Below are 9,976 nucleotides of genomic sequence, written 5' to 3'. Positions count from 1 at the left end.
GGAGCTTGACGTGATTTATTCGATCGTATTTATTGAGCCATTACCGTGTGCGGAGCACTGCGCTAAAGGTTTGGAAAGATCAATTCGGCAAGAGAGATGATCCCTTCCCAACAACGGGCTCACGGTCTAGAGGAGGGGGAGAGAGATGACAACTGCCTTTGAGCTGATAGTGCTGCCGGGCTCTAGCTCTCGTCCCACCCAAGTGGGATAAACCGGCCCCCACGCGTGGTTGTCCGGGGGTGGGCGGGTTAAACGCAGGCCGGGCCTAAGGGGCGGGGAGCAGACGGACGGCCCAAGGAGATGGGGAGGGGGCCGTTGCTCAGCGCCCAGGCCACCCTCTCCACCCCCGCCCCCGAGCCCCTGGGCGGGGGCACCCCGACTTCGTGACCTGGTGGCCTTTCACAGCCCTAACCCGAGGCCCCCGCGTTGACCAAGTGGGAGGAGCGCCCGGTTCGTCTCTAACGCTGCTCCTCCCCCGGCCCCGCTGGCTTTGGGGGGGGTCCGACCCCCTTCCCCCGGCCGGGGCCAACTAGGGGACGGACGGGCGACCGGCGGGTAATAATGTTGGTATTTGTTAAGCGCTTACTATGTGCAGGGCACTGTTCTAAGCGCTGGGGTAGATACAGGGTCATCAGGTTGTCCCACGTGAGGCTCACGGTCTTCCTCCCCATTTTACAGATGAGGGAACTGAAGCCCAGAGAAGTAAAGTGACCTGCCCACAGTCACACAGCTGACAGGTGGCAGAGCCGGGATTCGAACCCATGACCTCTGGCTTCCAAGCCCGGGCTCTTTCCACCGAGCCACGCTGCTGGCGGGTGGTGTGGGCCAGGAAGGCCCGGCCCCGAGAGGGGTCTCCACGCCCCTTCCCCGGGACGGTCGCGGCTGGGGGAACCGGGACCCCCCACGGGGGTGGCGGGGGGCCACCCGGGGCTGCAGGGCCCCCAGTTTCTCCCCCCCTCTGAGCCGGAGGACCCCCGGAGAGGGGCTTTCTCACGGCCCCGGGAGCCGGTCCTTCCGGCGGCCTCTGCCTCTCCACCGACGACTGGGGGCCGGGCACTGTGCTGAGCGCTGGGGAGAGAGCACAGTCAACACCGAGACCCCCGTCCCGTGGCCCCGACGAGTTTAACGGCGGAGACGGAGCGACGGGATCCGCAGATGGTGGAAGCGGGAGGAGAAACAAAGAGCGGGGAGCCGGACCGATACAATCCGGTCGGAGCAGCCCGAGAGACCACGGAGTGTTCCCATAGATCTGTCTGCGATGTAGCGATACGGTCAGATGAACGCCCGTGTGATGAGGCTTGAGGACGGGATTGAAATACGCAAGGTTGGGAATTGAGCGTGATCGGGCCGTTGGGAAGTTTATCCGGGCAGGCCTCCTGGAGGAGGTGGGGGCTTTACGGGAGGGAGGAAGTTTCAGGCTGGGGAAACACCGTGAGCGAGGTGCCGGAGGAGGAGAATCGAAACCGAGGTAGCGTTTAGGAGGCCAATTTGAAGGGAGCGAGCTTGGTGAGCGACAGGGGAAGATAAGAGATCTCTGCCATTATTGCTATCATTATTATTATAATATCTTTAAGCGCTTATCAAGTGTCGAGCACCGTCACGTTCAGGGGTAGATGAAAATTAATCAGATGGGGCACGGGCCCTGTCCCACATGGGGCTCCCAGTCTGAGTAGGAGGGAAAACCAGGCAGCCCAGCCCACCCCCTCTCTGCCTCTGGGTCCCGACCCCAGGGGTCCCGGCTGGTCTAGATCTAGGCTACTTTCAGGGGAACGGGGAGGGCCCCAGGTGGGCCGGGGATGGGGGTCTCTAACCCCACCGGCCCCTTCCCCACGGGGCGACGGGGGAGGCGGCAAAGAGGGCGGAGTCGGGGGGCTCCGGGGTGGAAGCTGCCCACCCCCGTCGTTGAGCGGGAGAGCAAGACTGCAGCCCGGTGTCACGTAGTCTCGGGGGTGAGGACCCCTCCCCCTGCAGCAGGGCGCTCAGTCACCGCCCCCCGTGGGCTGAGCAGCCCCCCGCGGCGGGGGAGGGGGAGGCCCGGCCCCTCGGCTCCCGCAGCCCCTCGGCTGCCGCACCTCCTCGGCTCCCCCTGGCCCAGGCGCCCCGACCCCCTTCTCCAGGGGCCGGCCGGCGGAGAAGGGGCTTCAGCCCCCCCCCCCCCCCCGGAGCCGTCAAGGCCCGCAGCCTTCAACCCTTGCCCCGCACCCAGGCCTGGCCGAGGTCGGGCACCTGCTGGAGGCTTGTTGGCTGCGGGTCGGGGCCCGCGTAGGAGGGAGTCGGGGATTAGAGGGATGGGAGACCCTCCTTGATCGGCTTATGTGTCTGTGTGTGTGGAAGGGTTTTCATTCACTCATTCATTCCATCGTATTTTTTGAGCCCTTGCTGCGTGCAGAGCACTGTACTAAGCGCTTGGGAGAGTACAACGTAGCAATAAGCAGACCCATTATCCGCCCCCAATGAGCTTACAGACTAGGGGGATCACGGAGGGGATCACAGAGAGGGTAGTGAAAGTATGAATGGGTGTGAGAAGGTGTTGGCAACAAGATTTTTTGTCTAGTGTCCCCACGGAATGCCAGTGGATGCGACCCTCGGTTTTCTCCAGATTTCCCGCCGGCGGCGGATCCGGCGAAGCGGCTGACGGCCCTCTTGCCCGTCTCCCTGGGCCCGGGCCTCCCTGCGAACCGCCGTTCTAGAATTCTCTTTCGAGGGTTTGGCTTGACGCCTGAAGCCTGTTGAGTCGGAAGAGTTTCCCAGAGGAGCGGAAGTGTGGTTGGCACACCTCCTCCCAGAGGCCTTCCCAGATTAAGCCCCGCTTTTCCTCATCTCCTACTCTCTTGTGTGTCGCCCCGACTTGCTCCCCTTGCATTGCTCCTCCCCCTGCCCCATTCCCACAGCACTTATCTGACATTTTATCTATTTGCATTGATGTCTGTCTCTCTTCCTCTAGACTGTGAGCTCCTTGTGGGCAGGGAATGTCACTGTTTACTGTTGCATTGTAGTTTCCCAAGCGCCTAGTACAGTGCTCTGCACACAGTAAGCGCTTAATCCATACGACTGAACGAACGAATGAATACCTACATTCCACATCCAGGCCTCGAGTGGCAGTTTCGGGCATGGCTGCATGGGATCCGTTGAACAGGACGGGCCCGCTCTGGGGCCCCGCTCGCTTCCGTCGGCCATCGGGAGGGGCTCAGGAGGGGCATCCCTCAGCTCGGCCCTGACCGGCTATGCCGACGCTCCCAAGTCTCGGAATCACGCAGCCAAATCAAGCTGAGAAATTTCCACAGAGTCCAAGTCAATCAATCAATAATATCGATCGCACGCCTCCTTGGTGCCGAGCACCGTACTGAGCATTTGATCTCATAGTGGTGTCAAATGCTTTCGTCAGGTCTCCAGAGAAGCGGCGTGCCTTAGTGGGAAGACGTGGGCCTGAGAAACAGGACCCTCGGTTCTAGATCCGGCTCCGCCGCTCGTCTGCCGTGGGACACCGGGCAAGTCACTTAACCGCCCTGGGCCTCGGTCACCTCATCTCTAAAATGGGGACTGACTACTCGTTCTCCCTCGCCATTAGCCTGTGAGCTCCACGTGGGACAGGGCTTGCGTTCCGTCCGGTTAGCCTGTATCTACCCCAGCGCCTAGACCAGTGTTCGCCACGTAGCTTAACGAGTGCCATTATTAATAACGATAATAGTAATAATTACAGTAACAACAGTCATCATAAAAAAGCGTAGACGCCTCGGTGCCGTTCCCTGCACTTTGGCGGTATCTGACGGGCGGCGAAGACGATGTCGGCGGGCCCCGTTGCGCTCTCCCATTGAGATTCCGGGAGCGTTCGGTTCAAGATGTTTTCCAGTTGTGATTTTGTGTCTATATCCGTTTCGTTCGCAGGTTTAGTTGATGTGCGTTTCGGGGTAGATGAATTTAACAGTGGTCAGGCGGGGAGGGGGGGGGAGGAGGAGGAGGAGGAGGAGGAGGGGTTTGGGGAGGTTTCAGATTTGGGGGGCGGTGGAGGAGGGCGGCTGGGAGGGAGTCGTTAAATAGGGATCCGGGCGGCTGCTGCGGCGCCAGTGTGACAGGCAGTGGAAGAGGAGAGGAGGGAGCCGGACACCGAGCCGGCCGCTCCTCCTCCTCCTCCTGCTCCTGCCCCTGCTCCTCCTGCTCCTGTTCCTGCTCCTCCAGCTCCTGCCCCTTCCCAAGCTCCCGCTCCTGCTGCGGGGCACGGCGAGCGCACCGGTACGTTGCGCCGCGGGCCCCGGAGCAAGGGGTAGGGGGTGCGGGGTGCAAGAGGAGGGGTCCGGGGAGGGGTCGCTCGGGCTGGGGGAGAGGGCGCCGGGAGGGGAGACGCGGGGGCGCGGGGAAGAGTGCCCGGGACGAGGCGCAGGGTGTCCAGGACGGGGCGGGGGGCGGGATGCTCAGGACGGGGGGCAGGGTGTCCGGGGTGGGGGGCAGGATGATCAAGACGGGGGGCAAGGTGTCCCGGGCGCAGGGGGACGGGACGGACGGAGGGGCGAGCGGAGGGGGGTGTTCCCCTTGGGTTGGGGAAGAACGAGGAGGGGTCGTGGGGTCCGGAGTCGTCCCATACGCCCTCCCCAGCTTTCCACCCCCGACGCCCAACCCTCCGCCGCCCGGTTTCGGTGGGGCAGAAGGGGGTCGGGTCCGGTCCGGACCCTGCTCCCCGAGAGCTGAGAGGCGGAGAGATGGAGAGGCGGGGGGGCGCAGCCCTCGAAGAGCTCCAGAGTAGGTCCGGGCAGGGGGCGGGTTGCGGGGGGGGGGGTGGTCTCGGACTCGGTGCCACCTGCCGCGTCCCTCGGCCCTCCCGGCGCCCTGCCCGCCGATGCCTGTCTGGTCCCCAGCTGTCTCCGCCTCTGCCTCGCCGCCTCGGTGGTTCCGCCTCCCGGTGCGCCGACCGCTCCACTCCTTTCTCGAGGAATTGGGGTGGGAGTGGGGGGATCGGGGGGGGGGAGAGCCTGGGGGTAACTGAGAGAACCGCCGGGGGGACGAGGAGCTGAAAGGGGGCAAGGGCACCGAGAGGAAGACAGAGGGGCGAGGAAGGGGGAAGGGGCGCGGAGAAAACAGGGGGCAGGGGGCTGGGGAGGAACGGAGGGCGCAGAGCTGCGGGCGGGGGGGGGGACAGGGTGGAGGATCGAGGGGACGGGGACAGGGGGCGAGGGGTGAGGAGGGGAGAGGTCGGGAAGCTGGGGGAGGGGCCGGGGGCTCGAGAGGTAGGGGGTTCAGGGGGCGGAGGGCTCGGGACAGATAATAATAATAAGGAGGATGGTATTTGTTAGGCGCTTCCTATGTGCCAAGCGCTGTTCTAAGAGAGGGGGACGGAAAGCTCCAGAGGGGACGGGGGGTTAGGGGGTGGGGCGGGGGTGGCCCGGGAGACTCGGGGGGGGGGGGAGCGGGGCTGAGGGACTTAGGAAGATGGGGGGTCGCGGGGGCATGGGGGGGCTGGTGGCCCGTTTGGGCTTGGAGCCGGCCGCCTCGGTCCCGCTCCCACCTCTGGCTTTGCGCCTCCTCCGCCTCCGACTGGCCAATTCGGAGCGAATCGAACCGATGGAAGCGAATGGAAGCGGGGCCCGGCGGAGCGGCGGGACGGGGACAGAGGACTGTTGGCCCGCCAGGCGGGACGGAGGGGCAGTCAGTGGGTGGGCGGCCGGGCCCGGGGACCTCCGACGGACACAGACAGTGTGGGTGTTCGTGTGTGTGTGTGTGTGTGTGTGCGCGCGCGTGCCGGGGGCAGGTAGGGGAGGGGAACAACCTCTTGCAGGAGGCTGGTCGGGGTGGGCATCGGTCATCTAGTGCGGCCCCGACCCTCACCCCCTTCCTTTCCCTTGCAGCCTCCTTCTCCCGGGTCCCGCCCCGCCCCACCTCGCCCTAGCCCGGCCCGTCCCTGCGCCCCCGGCCCCATGAAGACGGTGGTGCGAGGCCTCGTACTGCTCGGCCTGGTGTCCTGCGCGCTGAGCCACTGCCAGAGGGAATGCTCCTGGTGCAGGGCCCGCCTGGGGCCCGCGGTCACCACTTTCAGCACAACGGTGAGTGTCCGCCGGGGCCGGGGGCCGAGGGCGGCCCACCGTCACCCCACCTTCGGCGGGGCCCTGGACTGGGCGCCCAATAAGTCCAGGGATCCCTCCCCCGGGCGGAGAGCCGGAGGGGGGTCCCGGCCGCCTCGTCACCTCTAGAGAGCCGGGTCGGACCCCTGTCGTGTGTAGAGCGCTGTACTGGGCACCCGGGGGATGCCCTGCCGGGCACTTGGGAAGCAAACGGCAGAAGAATAAGGTGACGGAAGTTGTCCCTCGCATTCCAAGGCAACACTACCGACGGTAAAATTCGCCCGGTGCCAATCGGTGGGCGAACGCCGAAAAACCCGAGGCGGGATCCACCGTGCGCACCGAAGGACCGTCTCTTGTTGCGTTCTCCAGCTCCGAGGGTGCAGCGCCTGGCGCTGTTTTCGCTTTTTCCTCCGTGTCTCTCTTTCCTCAAGGAAGCCCTCGAGTCGCTCGCGGTCGAATGCAGCTGCCGCCAGCGCAATGGGGGGAAACCAGAGTAAATAGACACGCAAAACAGACGCGTCTGTCCATAGAGAAGCAAGGAAGCGGCGCGGGGGGGGGGGGGGTCGGAGGGCAGCCCAAGGGGGGCTCCCAGGAGGGGTGGGATCCTACGAGGGCCTGGGAGACGGGGCCCGTGGTGGTCCCGGGGTTGACGGGTGTCGAGGGACGATTTAGGAGAGTGACCCGTGGAGCAGGGTGCCTCGTGGGCCGAGCCGGCCACGCACGGTTGCCCTCCGGTGACCGTCCCTCCTGCGACGCGGGGCATAATAATAATAATAATAATAATAGCATCTGTTAAGCGCTAACTCTGGGCCAAGCACTTTGTTCTAAGCGCTGGGGTAGGTACACAGTAATCAGGTCGCCTCAGGTGGGGCTCGCACTCTCGATCCCCCTTTCACAGATGAGGTAAGTGTGGCCCCTAGGAGTGAAGTGCCTCGCCCGAGGTCACACAGCTGATAAGTGGCGGAGTCGTCGGGATTAGAACCCACGACCTCTGACTTTCCACTAAGCCACGCCGCTTCTCTGGGGGCGGGGGGACGCATGGGGGGCAGGCTGGTGGCTGAGCCAACGGGGAGGAGACGGAGGGCTGGGGACCCCAGGGAGGAGGCCGAGCTGGGGGGGAGGTCGAGGCGGCGGGGGAGGGGGGTCTCTCCAGGGAGCGGGGCGGGACCCAGAGCGGGGGGAGGGCATATAGGGAGGGGCTTGGTCAAGGTGGAGCCGGAGGCAGGGCGGGGCCAAAGGCGGCGAGGTAATAATAATAATAATAATGATGATGGCATTTGTTAAGCACTTACTATGTGCGAAGCACTGTTCCAAGCGCTGGGCGAGGATACAAGGTGATCAGGTGGTCCCACGTGGGGTTCACAGTCTTAATCCCCATTTTCCAGATGAGGTAACTGAGGCCCAGTGAAGTGACTTGCCCAAAGTCACACAGCTGACAAGTGGCGAAGGCGACATTAGAACCCATGACCTCTGACTCCCGAGCCCGGGCTGTTTCTACTGAGCCACGGAGTTGTGAGCAGGGAATGGGTTTGATGTTATATCGGTCTCTCCCAAGCGCTTAGGACGCTGCTCTGCACCCAGTAAGAGCTCAGTGAATACGATTAGTACTTCTACTACCGATAATAATCATAGCGGGGGCAGAGGCAGAGTCAGGTAGAGCCAAGTCCAGGATGCGGGTGGGGCCGAGGTGGGAGCGGGGAAAAGATGGGGGCGCCTGGGAGGATGTTGGGGTTTGGGAGATCCCCGTAGCGGAGGTTGGGTCTAGACGATCGAAAAAAATTAAAAATGAACGATGGTATTTGTTAGGCGCTTACTATGCGCCAGGCACTGTACTAAGCGCTGGGGTGGATACGAGCAGATCAGTCCCCGTCCCTCCGGGGGCTCACAGTCTTAATCCCCATTTTATAGATGAGGCAACTGAGGCACAGAGAAGTGAAGTGACTTGTACAAGGCCACACAGCCGACCAGTGGCAGAGCCGAGATTAGAACCCGTGACTCTCTGACCCTTGGGCCAGTGCTCTAGCCACTCGGGCAGGCTGCTCCTCTTAAGGGGCGTGAGTTTGGGGCGGTGGGGCCGGCGGTCCTCCTCAGTGTCCCTCTGCCCACGGGTGCCCTTTCCCACCCCGTTGCCCCGTTTTCCGCTGCTCGCCCCCCGCCCCCATTCCTGTTCTTGCTGCCCACCCCTGCCCCTGGTGGATGGGGAAGGCTGGCAGGGGATGGGAGGTGGGCCGAGGCTGGCAGGGGTGTGGGTAGGGAAGCGGAGGGGTTAGGGATGGCGGGGTGGGAGGAGGACCGTCCGGCCGTGGCGGGGGACTGCCCGGTCACGACACTGGAGGTCCGGCCCCTGTCGCCCCACGTGCAGGCCTGCATCCTGGAGTGCCAGGGCCTGGTCCCCGCCCAGGCCAGCTGGGGCACCTGCGCCCGCATCCCACGCTCGGCGCCCGGCAGGGCCCGGCCCGCTCGCCGCTCCGAGGAGGAGGTAGACGAGGAAGAGGACGAGGAGAAGGAGGAGGAGGAGGAGGAGGAGGAGGAAGAGGAGGAGGGGGCGACGCCATGGACGGCGCCATGGACGCTGACCCCCGTCGAGGCCCGGCCCGGGCCCGGGCCCGGGCCGGGGCCGGGGCCCGGGCCGGGGTCGGGCCCGGGGCCGTGGGGTCTCGGGCCGACCCCGGGGCGGGGGGTTCAGAAGCGGTTCGGGGGCTTCACAGGGGCGCGGAAGAGCGCGCGGAAACTCGCCAACCAGAAGCGGGTCAGCGAGTTCGTGCGCCAGTTCGTCATGCTGAGCCTGCAGTCCAGCGAGCGCCACAACCGCCTGCCCGCCGCCCTGCGCGCCCGTGCCCACCTCTAGCCCCCGGTCCTCCCCGATGCCCGACGGCCGCCCACCGGTGAGTGCGGCGCCCGCCTGGACGAGGACCCGGTTGCCACGGAGACCACCCCCTCACACCCCCAGGACCCTCCTGGGACCATTAACAGGAGGCAGGGCTGGGGAGAAGGTCCCCGCCTCCGCACATCCTCAGCCCTTGGGTGTCTGCAGGGCGGCCGTTCGGGCCCCATTTCCCACCTCTTGGGTTGGGGTGCGGACCCCGGGGGGCTGGACGTTTGAAAGGAGGGAGAGCCCCATCCACGCGGGCAAGTAGCTAGAGCACTGGTCTGGAGCCAATCAATCGACCAGTGGTACCTACTGAGTGTTTACTGGGTGCAGAGCCCCGTACTAAGCGGACGGGAGAGCATGATCCAGTAGGATTATTATTATGGTATTTGTTAAGCGCTTACTATGTGCCGAGCACCCTTCTAAGCGCTGGGGGAGATACAAGATAATCGGGTTGTCCCGCGTGGGGCTCACAGTCTCAATCCGCATTTTACAGATGAGGCAACTGAGGCCCAGAGAAGTGAAGTGACTTCCCCAAGGTCACGCAGCAGACAGGCGGCGGAGCCGGGATTGGAACGCACGACGTCTGACTCCCGAGCCCGTGCCGTTGGCGCGAGGCCATGCTGATTACTGAGCATGAGCCCCGTCCTCTAGGAATTTACATTCCTGAGAGGGAGGCAGACATTAAAATAAATGACTGATAGGGGAAGTGGCAGAGTTTGAGGATGTGGACGGAAGTGCTGAGAAGCAGTGTGGCCTAGCGGATAGAGCCCCAGCCCGGGAGTCAGAAGGACCCGCCTTCTAATCCCGGCTCTGTCACTTGTTTGCTGTGTGATCCTGGGGCAAGTCACTGCATTCTGTTGTGCCTCAGTTACGTCATCTGTAAAATGGGGGATTAAGATCGTGAACGCCACACGGGACGTGGACTGTGTCCAAACCGATTAGTTTGGGTCTATCCCGGAGCTTAGCATTGTGCCTGGCATAAAGTAAGCATTTAACCAATACCATTAGAAGAAAAAAAACCGCCGTGGGCATGGGAGAAAGTTTCGAAGGGCTT

The 9,976-nt window shown here is 63.9% G+C and overlaps 1 protein-coding gene across 1 annotated transcript; it reads left to right on the top strand.

Moving 5' to 3' along the window:
- The first annotated feature begins 4,137 nt into the window (after positions 1–4,137).
- PNOC (prepronociceptin) lies at positions 4,138–8,898 on the top strand. Its single transcript, XM_029053275.1, has 3 exons — positions 4,138–4,230; positions 5,838–6,032; positions 8,413–8,898. The coding sequence occupies exons 2-3, from the start codon at positions 5,907–5,909 to the stop codon at positions 8,896–8,898; spliced, it is 612 nt and encodes a 203-aa protein (XP_028909108.1). The 5' UTR covers positions 4,138–4,230; positions 5,838–5,906.
- The last annotated feature ends 1,078 nt before the right edge of the window (positions 8,899–9,976 follow it).

Source organism: Ornithorhynchus anatinus, chromosome X2, assembly GCF_004115215.2.
Source record: "Ornithorhynchus anatinus isolate Pmale09 chromosome X2, mOrnAna1.pri.v4, whole genome shotgun sequence".
Lineage (NCBI taxonomy): Eukaryota > Metazoa > Chordata > Mammalia > Monotremata > Ornithorhynchidae > Ornithorhynchus > Ornithorhynchus anatinus.
The sequence above is the reverse complement of the archived record's forward strand: the minus strand, read 5'-3'. Positions and strand labels throughout refer to the sequence as shown.